This window comes from Sus scrofa, chromosome 5 (assembly GCF_000003025.6).
Source record: "Sus scrofa isolate TJ Tabasco breed Duroc chromosome 5, Sscrofa11.1, whole genome shotgun sequence".
NCBI classification, from domain to species: domain Eukaryota; kingdom Metazoa; phylum Chordata; class Mammalia; order Artiodactyla; family Suidae; genus Sus; species Sus scrofa.
Window position 1 is genome coordinate 61,975,783 of NC_010447.5, and position 17,828 is coordinate 61,993,610.

The 17,828-nt window shown below is 37.9% G+C and overlaps 1 protein-coding gene across 2 annotated transcripts; it reads left to right on the forward strand.

Moving 5' to 3' along the window:
* LOC100623691 (C-type lectin domain family 2 member E-like) lies at window positions 2,401-16,392 on the forward strand. 2 transcript variants are annotated; one of them, XM_021092367.1, is made up of 5 exons: window positions 2,435-2,528; window positions 9,291-9,383; window positions 12,577-12,764; window positions 13,555-13,661; window positions 16,233-16,392. In XM_021092367.1, exons 1-5 carry the CDS (start codon window positions 2,501-2,503, stop codon window positions 16,345-16,347), a joined length of 531 nt encoding a protein of 176 aa, XP_020948026.1. In that variant the 5' UTR covers window positions 2,435-2,500; the 3' UTR covers window positions 16,348-16,392. The 2 variants fall into 2 exon arrangements, with proteins under 2 accessions (XP_020948027.1, XP_020948026.1); XM_021092368.1 differs by lacking the exon at window positions 9,291-9,383 and having other exon boundaries at window positions 2,401-2,528.

Below are 17,828 nucleotides of genomic sequence, written 5' to 3' on the forward strand. Positions count from 1 at the left end.
CAGGCAGACTGTGGTTTTGCATGTGGTTTTGTCATGACCGTTGATAATGAAACAGAAACATCTCTTTACTTCTGGGGAACAGAGAGGGAAACAACCTGATGGTATTTATGCTGGTCTTCTGCTAAATGACACTCTAGTTATTCACAGTGTGAACTTGCTTGACAGGCCCCCGTCTCAACTTTCATCTTTCTTCGGTGTTTCTCTCACCTTCAAAATAAACATCTTGCACTAGATTCTTCAAGTTCCACCACCCAGCATCCCATGTCTTCATTTTTGACTACCTCTTTCTCTAGGCTTTTTTCATCCTTTGAAGGGGCAGCAATCTGTCTTTCCTTTCTTGTACTTGGTCCCTGAGCTGTATTACTCCCTAAATGTTTACAGAGAGGTGAAGCAGAGTATTGGGAAAAACCCAGGCCAAGCCCTGGAGTACTTAACAATTTAAAAGATTTTTTTCAAAAAATGTTGTGACCTAAATAAAGTAGGGTTGTCAAGTAAATACGAGCTATCCAGTTAAATTTTAAATTCAGTTTTAAAATGGTATATTTTAATGTATGCCTCATGCACTGTTTCTGTTTGTTTTATCTGCAATATTTGTGCTGACCTGAAATTCAAATTTAACTGGCAATGCTAAGGCTTTAATTTGCTCAGTTTGGTCACCTATCCATAACCTCACGGGAATGAGTTGGCTAGAAAAATGAAATTTCATACAAATTTGTATAGGCGGTAGAAATTATTTCATTGAGAAGGAAGGCTTTTCTTCCGTCATTCCTCTTAATTCGAATTCTTCCCACTGTTCCACATGCATATCGGTTGCTGTATCCACTACCTAATCCCATTTTTTTTCTTAGAATTTATTAGATATTTAGGTGTACCGTTAGTATTTTTCAAATGACTGAAAAACATCGGGAAATTCTTTTAAAAAAAAAAGAAACAAACAAACAAACAAAAACAAATGGCTACCAACTACATTTTTTTTTTTTTTAAGGCCATACCCTTGACTTATGGAAGTTCCAGGGCCAAGGACTGAATCAAAGCCTCAGCTATGACCTATGCCAGAGCTACAGCAATGCCAGATCCTTTAATGCACTGCACCAGGCCGGGGATCAAGCCCAAGCCTCCACAGCAACCCAGACAACTACAGTCAGATCTTAACACACTGCACCACAGTGGGAAATTCCACTTTAGTCTCTGGCTTTCGCAAGTCACGGAAACCTTACTGGAGTAAGGAGAAGCATAGCTACTGAGGTTTCTACAAAGTCAGTTTGTTATTAGAAGAAACATCATAGCACAAATTTCTTAATCCAGGTGGCTGCAACAGATGGAAGGAAACAGTACAAAACTGAAGGATATGTACTTAGATCCCACGTGTTCGGTCCAGTGGAGAACATCTCTACACTTCATTATTTCTCAAGGCAGCTGGAGATCTGGTTAACAAGCACCCACAAGCTTAGAGCAGCTGTCTCTGGAGGTGAGATGTCAAGGAAATGTTGCTAGGCAACAACTCAAACCAGACCATCTTCAGATCATTACACAACTAGACATCCGTTGTGTCACATGTCGAATGCCTGGTAACATTCTCTTGTCACTCTCACAGTGGCAGTAGTGTGTTCTTAGTTACTATACTTCAAGGCAGTTGGAGTCCAAATTTCAAAAAATATAGCTAGTAATAATATAACTCTTTTACCTTTTCTATTTTGTGTCTAAAACATGTACTAACTCATTCTGAAGTAACTCATCTCAAAACCCACACTAGAAACAAGAGAAAAATGGGGAAAAAATTACATACATGTGCAATGATTTAAAGGCTTAAAAGATGTGGTAGGTGCACTCTAAGGAATCACAGGAAATATTTACTTATGAAACAGATAATGAAATAAATAGAAAATAGTTTCAACACAATGAGATTCCCCAAAAGGTTGTATTTTTTTAAAAAGTAATTTATAAGACTAAGATATTTTTTAAGGTTCTGCCTCCCTTCCTTTTTACCTAGCAAGAACTGATGTCCCCAATTTATGATCAAGAAAGAATCATGAACCCACAACCCTCAGCCACATTTGTGAAAATGGAAAGAATGCATAGACAGGGATTAGAGGATGGGGAACCAGGTCAATCTAGTATTTTGAAAAGACTATACTAAGCACACAGAAATTAACCTTATTCTTTCATTGCATTAAACTCACTCTAAGACTCTTCCACACCTGGAGAGTTTGGGATCAGTCCCATATATTCTGTGGTTCCTTTCAGTAACAAGAACATTCTCATTTCAGAAATTAGTATGTCCAATATAACATAAACACTTCGATGTCTTCTATCCAAACTTAAACCTCAACTGAAAACCTCTTCCCTCCTCCAGTTTACACTACTTCTGACCTGGAATCCTAGGAGCTGATGAGATGAGCTGTTTGTGTCCTGTTTTTCTCTCTAGTTTCATCAGTTCCTCTTCATACTAGCTGCTGTTTCTGACCCAGTATGGGGAGAGAAAACTGGAAGAACAGAGCACATGTGTGATTTGATGGCTGCCTTACTGAGTGAGTGATTTTGTGGGTTTCTCAGAAATCACCTTATCTGATGGCTACTTACTTTCTATGAGAGATGTTTTTCTTGAACTGTTCTTCCTCAGCTTTAGGGCTTTCATTGTCTAGAGCCTCATTGGATACTTTTTTTTTTTTTTTTTTTTGTCTTTTTGCTATTTCTTGGGCCGCTCCCGCCGGCATATGGAGGTTCCCAGGCTAGGGGGTCGAATCTGAGCTGTAGCCTCCGGCCTACGCCAGAGCCACAGCAACTCGGGATCCAAGCCGCGTCTGCAACCTACACCACAGCTCACGGCAACGCTGGATCGTTAACCCACTGAGCAAGGGCAGGGACTGAACCCGCAACCTCATGGTTCCTAGCAGGATTCGTTAACCACTGCGCCACCACGGGAACTCCGATACTTTTTTTTTTTTAATTGTACAATATATACAACATGAACTTTCCTGTCTTAACCATCTTTAAGTGTATAGTTCAGTAGTGTTAAGTACATTCACATTGTTGTGCAACCAATCTCTGGAATGCTTTTCATATTGCCAAAATGAAACTCTATACCTATTAAACAATAACTCACCACTTCCTCCTCTCCCCGTCCCCAACTCCTGACAACCACTATTCTACTTTCTGTTTCTATGAGTTTGGTCAGTCTAGGTCCCTCTTACAATAGAATCATGCAGTGTTTTTTGTTTGTTATGGCTTATTTCACCTGGCATAATATCCTCAAGATCCATCCATGTTGAAGCATGTGTTATATTTTTTTTTCCTTTTTAATGTTGAATAATATTCCATTGTGGGTATGTACACTTTGTTTATCCACTCATCCATAAATGGATATTTGTGTTTCTTTCACCTCTTGGCTATTGTGAACAGTGATGTTTTGAACATGGATTCATAGGAGGTTCCCACTGTGGCTCAGCAGTAATGAACCCAACTAGGATCCATGAGAATGCAGGTTTGATCCCTGACCTCGCTCAGTGGGTTAAGGATCTGGTGTTGAGGAGAGCTGTGGTGTAGGTCACAGATGTGGCTCAGATCTCGTATTGTTTGGCTATTACATAGGCCGGCAGCTACAGCTTTGCTTCGACCCCTAGCCTGGGAATTTCCATATGCCACTAGTCCCACCCTAAAAAGACAAAAAAAAAAAAAAAAAAAAAAAAGAATATGGGTCCATAAATTTGTCTTGAAAACATTGCTTTCAGTTATTTGAGGGTATATCTCCAAAAGTAGAAATGCTGGATCCTATAATAATTCAATGTTTAATTTTTTGAAGAAACACTATAGCGTTTTCCACAGTGGTCACACCATTTTCTATTCCCACAACTGTGCATAGAGGTGTCAATGAATCCACCTCCTCTTAGCACTTGTTATTTTCTATATTTTGAAAGTAGTGATCCTAATGGCTCTCCTAATGGTGTCTTATGTCACTGTGATTTTGATTTGCATCTCACTAAAGATTACTGATGTGGAGCCTCTTTTCATGTATTTGATGACCACTTGCATGTCTTTTTTGGAGAAATGTCTATTCAAGTTCTTTTTTTTTTAATTGGGTTTTATTTTGTTTTTGTTTTTGTTTTACTGTTGAGATGGAGGAGTTTTTAAACATGTGATGAATTTTAATCCCTTATCAGATATATAACTTGTAAATATTTTTTCCAGTTCTGTACATGACCTTTTCACTCTATTGACGAGGTCCTTTGATGCACAGAAAATTTTCATTCTGATATAGTCCAACTTGACAATTTTTGCTTTCATTGCCGGGGATGTGGGTGTCATAGTCAAGAAATTATTGCCAAATTCATTGTCATAAAGTGTCGCCCTAAGTGTTTTAAAAATTTTAGCTCTATGTTTAGATCTTTGATAGATTTTAAATTAATTTTTTTGGTGGTGTAAGATAAGGGTTCCGCTTCCTTATTTGGCACATAGATATCAAGCTTCCCCAGCCCCATTAGTTGAAAACATGGTACTTTCCCTGGTGAATAGTCTTGGCACTCTCGTTGAAAATCACTTGCACAGATAGGTGAAGAGTGATTTCTGAGTTCTCCAACCTATTCTATCAACCTATGTAATTAATTCTCTTGATGCCAGTAGTGCACTGTTTTGATTACTGTAGCTTTGTAATAAGTTTTGAAATTGAGAAATTTGAGACTTCCAATTTTGTCAGTCTTTTTTCAAAATTGTTTTGACCAGGATTGCTTAAGTTTCCACATGAATCTTTGGATGGATTTTTTTTTTAAATGATTTTTATTTTTTCCATTATAGCTGGTTTACAGTGTTCTGCCAATTTTCTACTATACAGCAAAGTGACCCAGGCACACAGACATATACGCATTCTTTTTCTCACATTATCCTCCATCGTGCTGCATCATAAGTGACTAGATATATTTCTCAGTGCTATTCAGCAGGATCTTATTGATTATCCATTCCAAAGGCAATAGTTAGCATCTATTAGCCCCAGATTCCCAGTCCATCCCACCTCCTCCTCCCCCTCTCCCTTGGCAACCACAAGTCTGTTCTCCAAGTACATGAGTTTCCTTTTGCATGGATTTTTACATTTCTGCAAAAAACACTGTTGGCATTTTGATTGGGATTGCATTGTAACCTGTATTGTATATTTTTGGGTACATTTCATAACCACCCTAAGCCAGTGTCCCAAGATAGGAGGCACAACTTGTTTCACTCTGTGATTGGTGGAAGTAGATTATCTCCCTTTTACTCCCTTATTTCCTTGCTCTGCCAGCCTCAGGCCCCTCCATAAATAGTCTTTAGATGAATATGGTAGGGTCAGGTAATGGACACTACTCCATTCAAACTCTAGGGGACACATTTGTGTCCAGAACTGGACCTTTGGGAGTTATTCTCCCTTGTCTAGAGATGAGTGGGAAAGTCTCCCTCCCTCACTATGGCTCACTGAGGTAATGCACAGCATAAGGAGCCTCCTTACAAATGTATTTCTCTCCTGTATTCAAATATCTTTGTATTCTCAAGGAAAATCATGGTTTAATATAAGTCAGCTTGGTTTCACACTCACATATGTCTCTCCTGCAGAAGTGACAGTTCAGCTGGCTTTAGGATGCAGAGTACTTAGTACTTCTGAATTGTCCTTGACCTTTAATATCTCAGGTGAAACGGAACAGAAAGAGGTTTTCTCTTTAAAAGACCTTGTTACAGTGCATGTGAGGAATTTTGATACTTCCTCTTTCTTTGTGTCTTGCAACCAATAAACAATGCCTGCCCCCACCCAGATTTTTTTTTTGAAAAACCTTCAGCAATGACACTATATCAGACACTACTGATTACATATCCCAATCCATTCTACTCTGCTACATTTTAGGTGGAGTCCTGTTTTGGGGGTTGAGGGATGGATATAGTATATATTTCCCTTTAGTTAGAGGTGATTTTATCTATACTGTTTTGACTGGATTTAATAGTGGATATCAATTTAACTTCAATTAAATACAAAAACTCTACACTTGTAGTCTCCTCTCCCCCACACTTTGTGTTCTTGTATTCAGAGTTTTCTTCTGTTTATATTGTGTATGCATTCACATAAGGACAGGTACTGCATTATCTTATTTATACGTAGAATTTAAAATTGTCTAACTCATAGATGCAGAAAGTAGAATAGGGCTTGCCAGGGACTGGGGGAAGGAAGAAATGGGGGAGATGTTAATCAAAGGGAAGACGATTCAGCTGTTCAACATTAATAATTTCTTTTTAAAAGCCGATATCCTGTAATGTGACTACAGTTGATGACACTGTAGACACAGTACTTATACTTGAAATTTGCTAAGTGGATAGAGCTTAACTGTTCTCACCAAAAGAAAGAAAGAAGGAAGGAACAGAAAAGAAAGAGAAAAAAGAGAACAAAACAATGTAATATATTAAAACATTAAGTCAGGCCCTTAAAAGAGATACACCTTTTATTTGTCAGTTAATATCTCAATAAAGCTAGTGTTTGAAGTCAATCAAGTATCCATGTCTCATTATTCTCTTTCCTTTTATCAAAATAGATGATTCTAGTAGTGAGGTTATATAGGTGTTTTGGGTAATAATCCAATTCGGGTCTCTCAGTGCTCAGAACAGAGCATACATTGTAGTAAAGATTCTACAATAACTAAGGTAGTATGATTAAAAACATCAAAAGTAGGACTTCCTGTTGTGGTGCAGCAGGTTAAGAATTTGATTGCAATGGCTTGGGTCACTGTGGAGATGAGAGTTCAATTCCGGTCTGGTGCAGTAGGTTAAGGATGTGGCACGCCACAGCTTTCCATCCCTGGCTCAGGAACTTCTATATACCATGGGTGGAGTCAAAAAAAAAAAAAAAAAAAGAGAGAGAGAGAGGGAGATAGTTTATCATGGTGATGGGTGATGTCCATACTTCCACTTTGTGGGAGACTCTAGATATGGAGCCAGAGGAATTTAGTGAAGGCAAATATCAACAAAAATAAGGAAAGTGGTTGTTATGAACAGGATGGAGGTGTTCCAGAGAAGTTATGTCTACAAAAAAAAAAAAATTTACTTTAAAGAAATTTTCAGAGATATTCCATAACACTCCAAAGGCAAAAGATCAAGTGTTGAAACCTCATTCAAAGTTAGAAGGATGAGAGTTTGAAGCAGTACAGAAAAGATGCTTGCTTCATATTGTAAGTTATATAAAAAGAAAGCAAGTCTGGAGGCAAGACTCCTGATAGGCTGTTTATATTTTTAATTAAAAAAACAGGGAGTTCCCCTCGTGGCTCAGTGGTTAACGAATCCAACTAGGAACCATGAGGTTGCAGGTTCGATCCCTGGTCTTGCTCAGTGGGTTAAGGATCCGGCGTTGCCCTGAGCTGTGGTGTAGGTTGCAGACACGGCTTGGATTCCACGTTGCTGTGGCTCTAGCGTAGGCCGGCAGCTACAGCTCTGATTCGACCCCTAGCCTGGGAACCTCCATATGCCGCGGGAGCCGCCCAAGAAATAGCAAAAAGACAAAAAAAAAAAAAAAAAAAAAAAATTAAACACGAATTTTTAATGGTTTAAAATACAGTGTTCGAAATATATATACTTTACTGTTTTGAGGGAGAGCAAGAGAGATTTCAATGTTTGAACAAAAAATATTAAAGCTTAAGGAACTACCATAAGGTTCCCCTTTGATTATTAAAATAACATGGCATGGGGGAGTCATTTTTACCACCCTGTTCTGCTGTACAGAGGGAGGACTGCCTGTATATGAAACAGATTTTTATTCACATACTATGGAAACATGTAAAATCAGTGGCTTTGTTTCCTGAAAATTTCCCTAAACAGTCCATAGGTAAACTTAGAAGTCAGAAGTGTTAAAGGAACAGAAAAAAAAAAAAAAAAAAAAAGCATTAAAAAAAGTTAGGGAAGGGGGATGGGCAAAGCTACCTTGTGGTGTGGGAGAGTAGGTACAGACCAATACCCCACATGTTGCCAAACTGTCTCTGATTTGAGATCTTAGGGAGGCTATATAAAGACACCGAAATTGGAGCGTTCAGGCCGCTCTAGGCTCTGGTTTGAGCCGTTAGCAGGCGGTAGGAGGGAGCCAATCAGAGATTGAATTCTCAGAGTCATCCTTGTACTCCAGCCAATCCCGGCCGCTGAGCCACTGCCTCTGCAGCAGGGTACTGGTTAGTGCTTACCAAGGAGCCGTTACTACCCAGGCTCATAAAAAACAGGAGGGGAAAGGACAAATGATACCTGCCATCTTGCCAAAATCCAGTAAGGGGGCTGCGCGGAGCTTGCTAGGTTGCTGCACTGTTTCCACATCAGTCTTGCTGCAGCCCTGCCCTCTGAGAAAACTGGTACCTCACTTTCCTTCAGGGTGCACCAGATAGAATTAGCAATTCATTCCTGGGATTATCCCAGTAACTGTGACCGCATAGGAGCCTTCTCTATGAGCATTGGAGATGGAAGATGAAAGGGTTAAGAGTGAAGATGAGATGCAGTCGGTGGGGCAGAGAGCCAACAGGCCAGGTATGGCCTCAGATACAGGAACTGAGCCTGAGACTCCTTCCTTTCTTTCCTTTTTTTTTTTTTTTTTTTTTTTTTTTTGAGATTTTAAGGCCACATGTGGAAGTTCCCAGGCAAGGGGTCTAATTAGAGCTGCAGCTGCCAGCCTGCCCCACAGTCACAGCAATTCCAGATCTGAGCTACATCTGTGACCTACACCACAGATCACCAGCAATGCAGGATCTTTAACCCACTGAGCAAGGCGAGGGATCAAACCTGCATCCTCATGGACACTAGTTGAGTTCATTACCACTTAGGGTAGGGGTGAGGGGTGAAGCAAGGGAACTCCCTGAGCTTCCTTTCCTGATCCCAGTCTGCACCCTCAGCGTTTTGATTTATACTTATGTAATCTGGCCCTTAAATATAAGCAATCTTGAGTATTAAAACAAAGCCTTCTGAAAAAGGGTAGATCCATCCCTCTCTACCAGATTTCTCCCCACCCCTTGGTAAAGGCAGCATTTCACTAAAAATTTCCAAGAAGAAACTTGGTGTTCTGTTCTGGACAGACGATTGAGTAACATACTTCTCAGAAATGGCACCAAAAAGTAGAACCACATCATTTTTGAGACTTCTGCCGAAAATTAGACATCTGTGCCCTTTCTCACACTTTTAACACATTAATTACTGGTTGTGAACAGTAGTAGCACATAGAGAAGATGAGGAAAAAGATAAACATTACTTGGGTCTTTTGTGTATTTGCTTGTTGTTTGTTTTTCTCTAGAAGATAAACAATGACATGTTTTCCATAGGCATAATGACCAAAAAAATGCTAATCATGTCAAGTTTGATATGCGGAGGCATTGCCTTTCTTCTTTGGGGAGTATTGGGATTATTTCGACAATGTAAGTAAACGATATCTGCTGAAAATATTTTGATCGTATTTTTATGGAGTCAGTCACATCAGTGACTAGCTTTTCCTTCCCCTTAATGGAACCAGAGCATCTACTAGTTCTTCAAACTTAGTTACCCTGTTGTGCTTTCTAGAATGATCATCCTTTTCATAAATATCTGATGAACTTCAGGCATAGTACTAGGTGATAATATCAAAATTAAAAAAAAAATTTAAAAAGGAGATTTCTGGCCTGGAAGGAATTCATCTTTAATTGAAGCAAGAGCATGTCAACAGATAGTAACATGACAAAGTAATTGCTAAATAGAAGTATGTTCAATTTGAAGCAGAAGAGAAGATGATAAGTCTGCCTCTAGTAGTCGAGTGAGGCTTTATGAAAGGAGAAGAATTTGTGCTGAAGCATAAGGTCAGGTCGGCATTTATCAGAGAGCACCTTAGATGAGCTAAAGAACATGAGTGTCTGTTTCTACCTTTTAATATATGCATTACATTTGTGGCCTGGTTCTTCTTTATTTAATCTAAACTCAAAAATTTCTTAGCAGCTTTGTCATGCGTATTGTAGCTACTGAAGTAATGTTGTCTCCAACACCTCAGATGGGCTGCATGTGGCTTTGGGCCATATGCTGGAGCGTCCAGACCCAAAAAACAAAGTAACATAAAGTCAGGGTGTGTTTGGAGACAGGTGAATATATCATTTGTGTGAAAGTAATGAACACCTGAATTAAAGATACAATATGGACAAGAGTTCCAGTTATTAAATATCTTATTTTTAAAAATGCAAGTGTCAAGAGAATGATACAGGGTGTAATTAGAAGAGTTAAAAAGAAATGGGGCAGACACTTATTACACTTCCCTAGAGTATTAATGCTCTCACTCCCATAAATGATTATTTCACACTTTCTCCTTTCTCTCAAAATCTTTAATGCCTCTTTCCACCTCTTCACTCTTAAGTCTATATCTTTGCTTCCAATTTACTTTAGAAATAATAACAATTGAGAAAACTTTCAAATACTCTCATCACTATACTTATTTTCTTACTTCTGTCTTTACCCATGTTCTCCATCTAGATTCCTTTACTATAGATGGAAGATTCATGTTCTACACTAGATCCTATAGCCTCTTACCTAATTGATAACATTACCCTAGTAATTCTCCTCTCTCTCTCTCCTACATCCTGTCTTTTCATGCTCAACTGGAATATCCCCACCAACAGTATGATGTAGTGGTATTTCTCCTACCCTGAAAACAAACAAACAAACAAACAAACAAACAAAAAACCTCACTAGACTTTACTCCTCCTTTGGCTACCAATTTATTTATTTTTCTCCTCTGTACAGTAACTTCCTTGGAAAATTGTCTTTGCTGGTTTTTTTTTTTTTTTTTCTAATTTCTGTCTTTCCATTTCCCATTAAATCTACTCTGATAAAACTCCCACTTCCTCCTTTTCCACCGAATTTGTCTTTCAAGTTCAGGTGTAACTTCCATGCCCATTCTCAGTCTTCTTACTTGACCTTTGCAGCATTTAGCACTCTTTCTTATTGGAAATAATCTGTTCATTTGACTTCCAAAACATCATTCTCTCATGCTTTGCATCTGCCTAGTTGGTTTCTCCTTCAGGTTTCCTTTGCATGTTCCTTCTCTTCTCCCTGGCCTCTTACCTCTGGTATGCCCCAACAATCTCATTCCCGTTCACTTTGATATATTTTATGATGAACTATATAATTTACTAGTCCCGTTAAGGGAGGATTTTTTATGTCATGTACACTGTTGTATTCCTAGAGCTACAGGGGTCTGGAACATATTTGAGGCTCAAGTAGTAATTGTTGAATGCATGAATAAATTAATGAGTGAATAAAAAACTTGGCTTTCTGGTGACTCAAGTTCTGAACCAAATACTTGATTTTTAAAAGAGCAGTTTATTTAAACTTGACATTTTAAAGTCATTTTGAAATTAATACTTTTTTTTTTTGCCCTTTTTTGCCATTTCTTGGGCCGCTTCCGCAGCATGTGGAGGTTCCCAGGCTAGGGGTCGAATGGGAGCTGCAGCTGCCAGCCTATGACAGAACCATAGCAATGTGGGATCCGAGCCGCTTCTGCAACCTACACAGCAGCTCACAGCAACGCTGGATCCTTAACCCACTGAGCAAGGCCAGGGACAGAACCCACAACCTCATGGTTCTTAGTCGGATTCGTTAACCACTGAGCCACGACGGGAACTCCAGAAATTAATACTTTTAAATAATTTTGGTGACCTGAGTTTTTCTACTTGGCTCTCATACCAGGGCTCATGTGCATAGTCCCACACTGCTGGTTTAGTCCCATTTGAGGATCCTCCCATTCACAAGCTTGACTGGGAGCAAGTCATCTATTTTGGCTGTAGACAAAAGGTGTCCTTTTGATAAACCTTGTTTTTCTGAAGGTTATTGTAACTTAAGTAATTTCATCTATCTGGTGGTAGTAAGTTGGACACTAAAAAGTGGATAGTATAAGGCTAGTAAGATTTCAACATTCAACATTTTTTCCCTTTCTTTGTTTCGTGTTTAGGGATAAAGGAGCCGCTTTAATGTTGCAACAGAACAAAGGGTGGGGGAAAAAAAATGTAATTGTAATGTATACATGTAAGGATAACCTGACCCCCTTGCTGTACAGTGGGAAAATAAAAAAATTAAAAAAAAAAAAGAAAATAAAAGTCACTTATATTCTTGGCATGCAAAAAAAAAAATAAATAAATAAATGCTGTTCTTAAAAGACAACCTAGTCTTAGTAAAGTCAACAGTAGGGAGCTGGTTCTCTGAGATTAGTGATAAGGATAAATAGTTCATTTACAGTGAAGTATGTCTCAGACATCATAGTAAATTGCAGCGAAGAAAATGGATAAATAGAGAAAATACCAGTGGTATGAAAAAGAACGGAAGGAAAAATGACAAGAGAATATGGAGTTCCTAGAAGTTTGTTATTGCCATCTTAAGGTCTGCACAGATATGCATCCTTCACCGGTGATTTATTTCATGCTCAGTTTTGATCTCCAAGGTCTGAATTAATGTTTAAAGTTACATTATTTGAATTGAATATGGAAGTGACATTTGTTTTCTCAATGTGAAATTTATGACAATCTTTTACATTGAAGGTCAACCTCATTTTCTTTCACTTTCTTCATTTTTTCCTCTATTGCTGTGTTAATTTAGTTAAAAGCTCAAGTACCTATGAGAACAAGACATGCACTGAAGCTGCAACTGTGTGTCCAAAAGACTGGAACCGAATCAGTAATTATTGCTTCTTTCAGTTTGAACATGAACAAACTTGGCTAGATAGCCAGACATCTTGCATGACCTATTATGGATCTCTGGCCATATTCAACTCCAAGGAAGAAGTGGTGAGATGTCTCCTTTGCAATATAAAGTTTATTTAATTTGTTGAGTAGCTACTCCATGACAGGTATATCTCAAGGGTATGATAGATCAGTCAACAAAAGATTCAAAGATCTTTGCCTTAATGGAGATTACACCCCAAAGGAGGCGTTAAGGAATAAAAAAATCTTAATAATAAATATATAAATTATACATTATACTACAAGTTAGTAAATTGTATGCAAAAAAAAATAAGTTAAGGGGTATTATGAATGTTCTGAGTCGGTAGACACAAGTAAGATAGTCTTATCTTAAGACTATGACAACGCTTAAGCAAAAATGTAATGTAGATGAAGGAATTAGTTAAGGGAATGGCTGGGACATAAACGTCCCAGAAAAGAAAACAGCTAGAACAGGGATCTTAAGGTAGGTATCTGCCCAGAATAGTCAAGGAATAGAAAAGAGGCAGCCAGTCACTGTACCTAAAATGAGGAAGTGAGTGAAGGATATGGATCATTTGGGTCTGGGAGGCTGCTGAAAACACTTTGGTTCTTCCTCTGAGTAAAACTAGGGAGCTATTGCAAAAAATGAAAAAAAAAAGTGTGTTATGATCTGAATTAAGTTTTTAAAGAATCATTTTCTTTTAAATGTTATATGCCAGCGAATGACAAGTATAAAAGCACAGTGTGTGTTACCTGGCTGATGCAATAACTCTAGCAAGAGAGTAATGGGCTCCAAAAAGGACCAGAGCACTGGAGGTAGTAAGAATGAGAAAACTAGGAGAGATCCATTACAGCACTCTGTATTTTGTAAAAGGAAACTTTGATGCCTTATCTGGGATCTTCTTTTTATTGGATTGGACTGAAAAAGCATGGTGCAAGAGATCTTTGGATGTGGACAAATGGAATTGCCTTCAAAAATTGGTAAGCCTTAATAACATGTATTTGTTACTAATGGCACTATAATCAGCTACCTCCGTAAGTTCCTCTACACCACATGCCAAAAAGATTTCAACAGTGAGATGACAAAGAGAACCTTCAGACAAATAAATGGTCTTTAGCGAGAGTTGGGCACCAAATACCAACTTTACTTCTATATGGTGAGTCCAAAGGTTCTTCTTTTTCCAAAGTCCATCTAGTTTGACCCTCACCTCGTTCTACTTGGGATTTACCTTTTGTATGTCTGTCTGTCTGTTTACTGTTGTTTCAGACTCTCCCCTTGACAAAGAAGTCATAGAAAGTATACTCAAGCCTACATTTACCATGCGCACTGCTGGCCTGAAATGGAAGAGTTTAAGAGAGAAAGAAAGACAAAACATTTGCTTCAGTTGACCTTTATTTAAAATTCTAGAACCGCTCTCTGTTTCTAAACTTGAAGTATTGATTTTACCTTTAGACTCCATTTTTTAAATTCAAGTATAGCTTATTTACTGTGTTGCACCACTTTCTGCTCTACAGAAAAGTGACCCAGTCATACATATAAATATATATCTATATATTATTTTTCTCATATTATATTCCATAATGGTCTATCTTAAGAGACTGGTTGTAGTTCCCGGTGCTATACAGCAGGACCTCATTGCTTATCCATTCTAAATGTAATAGTTTACATCTACTAACCCCAAACTCTCAATCCATCCCACTCCCTCCCCCTCCTCCTTGGCAAGCACAAGTCTGCTCTCCATGTCTGTGAGTCTGTTTCTGTTTTTCAGATAGGTTCATCTCTGCCACATTTTAGATTCCATTTATAAGTGATATCATATGGTAGTTTTCTTTCTCTTTCTGACTTCACTTAGTATGAGACTCTCTAGTTGCATCCATGTTAATGCAAATGGCATTGTTTCATGCTTTTTTATGGCTGAGTTATATTCCATTTTTGTTCTTGAACCATTAAGACCTTCCTCAACTTCAGGATGGAAAATGGAATTGGAAGGATACTGAGCACCCCATGGAAAGGGCCACTTGATGCAACTTATTGAGCACCTGTAATGGATAGGTACTGCCCTCATTGTGTGGCATTTGTGCTAGATGTGATATAGAGTGTATGGTATGATAAAGAGAGTAACAGGAGTTTCTTAATTTAGAGTAACTTCTGTCATCATTGTATTTGTATCCAATTTGTGTATCAATTTGCTAAGGCCACTGTAACAGATACCACAGACTGGGTGGCTTGAATAATAGCTTTGGAGACTAGAAGCCTCAGGTGAAGGTTTGGCAGAATTTTCTTTTGAGGTCTCTCTCCTTAGCTTGCAGATGGCCACCTTCCCTTTCTGTGTCTTCACTTGATCTTCTTTCTATGCACACACCCGTGTCTAAATTTCTTCTTTGCATAAGGACATCAGTTATACTAGATTAGGGTCCACCGTAAAGACCTCATTTTAACTTAACCACTGCTTTAAACACTTCATCTCCTAAGATAGTTACCTTCTGAGCTACTAGGAGTTAGGTCTTTAATATATGAATTTGGGGGTAGGGGGCACATAATAATTCAGCTCATAACAATTATGGAGTTCTCAATTGTCACTAGGGAATGCATAGGCACAGAAATACACATATATTTTGAAAACAGGGAGGATGAAAATTTGAAGGTTCCTTAGAAGTTAGGAAGTATACACCAGTGCTACAAAGTTCCCTGCCCCCCAAATCCTGAAAGCATTTTAATTACTAGAAATTACATGTCAGGAATTTATTATAACTCACCATTCTATTTTTCTTTTCTTCATTTTGAACTTTCATTTTCCTCTCCCTATGTATGACCTAAAATAGGAATTTGGGAAATCCTTGCTAAATATTGTATTTATGATTATTTACATGTATCACAGCCTATCAAAGAGCACCCATTTCATCATGACAGTGGTTACCTTAGGGTAGTCCAATTTTTGCAGCATGTGTAGGGTGGTCAATTAAATGTTGGTTACCTTCTTCCTCTATATAATCTTCAAATGGCTAAACACATTTAATTTTTTATTTAATTTTATTGGAGTGGTACATATATACAATGAAATATTATTCAGCCATGAAGAAGAATTAATCATGCCATTTGTAGCAACATGGATAGACCTACAGATTCTCATATTATAGTGAAGTAAGTCAGACAAAGAAGGACAAATATATGATATCACTTATATGTGGAATCTAATGAAAATGACACAAAAGAACTTATAAAACAGAAACAAACTCGTAGACTTCAAAACACATCATTTATTAATTTTTATTCTAGAGTATAAAGGGAAGAATACACTCTTTCACAAAATGACTTACAATGTTTACTTCCCTTACTTCCCTTTCTTCCCATTGCCCCAATCCCGAGGTAAAATTTGGAGGTAAGAGCCTGAAAAAAGGAGAGAAGCAGCTTATTTCACTTTCTCCACGCCTTCCACTTTGCATGTTTTGAAACAGGGTCTCCGAAAGTTTACACTACACATTTTAGGTCATTCTTCATTATTTTTCAGGAGGTTCAATGAATAAAGAACTAATCTCTTTGTTTTGTTCCAGGTTTAATATTGAAGGAGGTGGAAACTGTGCCTACATCTTTAAGACAGGCATAAGCAGCGCCGACTGCGATGATGCCAAAAAACACATATGCAGCAGAAGAAGTTTTTGTCCTTAGGTAAAGAATTTCCCCACAAAGGAAATAAAGTGATTAGAAAAGTTATCTTTTGTCTATTATAAATTCATATAGATATATTTTCCTTCCCATCAAACATATGCTTTTAAGTTCACTGATGAAATTTTAAAATGATATTTATCTTCATTCATTACTTTTCTAAGAAGCCAGGAGACTAAACTGAGCTTTTCCACAGTGTGGCTAGACCCGCAAGTTGGTGCATGTAAGCCTGTAGGGGTGATGGTGGCCTTGGTCATAACTGATTAATCTGCATACTTCAGAGGGTAAAGGGAAGAGAGTGAAGGATGCCTCTACTTATCTGGAATTTAATTACATCTGCCTAAAGGAGACAAAAGAGATGAAGCATGGCATGAGGTGAGCATTGAGTGTTTCTCTCAGCCTTGCATGGTATATAATGCATTTAGAGTTTGGAAAGACAGCCCATAGGCTTTCCGAAATAAATTGGGATGAATTGAGGTTTTAGTTTGCATCCCTCTCATGGACCAAACCCCATGGAGATAAATTCGCACCAAGCCAAGTACAACTGTCCATGATTCCCTACAATTTTGTTCAAGTTACTAAACATAAGAATTATTTACATCAAATGGGTTTGTGGTTGCCATTGCTCCTGACACCAGTGAAGGAGTCAGGCTTTGCAGGATGAGTCATGGTGAGCAGAGCAGGAGTATTTGGAGATGGAGCAGAACATGAGGAAAGAAGCCTGGATGAGTTGAAGAAATCTGGTCTTTCACAGAGCTATGGGATTTTGATTCCAGATAGTATGTCAACATATATCTGAGAGAGAAAGGGAGAGGATCAACATCTAGTTTTCATTACAAATCTGTTAACTTTTTAATAGTTAATATTTTTTTCCGTTATGTTTACATTTACAAACACAATGAGTAATCCTCTTCTAAGTATTGGTTTATACACTTAACTATGCCAAGTGTTTTCAACCCCTCAAAGATGAAGATTTCATAGCAATTTTTCTTAAATAAATGGACAAATGAAAACTTTGATTATTTACCTAAGGCTGTATTAAATGATAGAACTACATTTTTTTTTCTTTTTCACTTCCTTTTCCATTATGCTTTATTACAGGATATTGGATATAGTTCTCTATGCTATATAGGACTTTGTTATTTTCTTTCTTTTTTTATTGTATTTTTTTATAATTTTTTTATTTTCCCACTGTACAGCAGGGGTCAGGTTATCCTTACATGTATACATTACAATTACATTTTTTCCCCCACCCTTTGTTCTGTTGCAACATGAGTATCTAGACAAAGAGAACTACATTTTCAACACAGGTGTGTCTCATGCCCATTGTAAAGATTCAAACAATATGGAAAATAGCATAGAAAAAAATAGAAGCCATGTACAGCATCACCAGAAGCAAATTTTCTCAACATTATTCTTTCTTCTGCACAAGGGCTAGGATTTCATAGTGTGTAAAATGTGTTAGCAGGTTGAAGACATGCTTC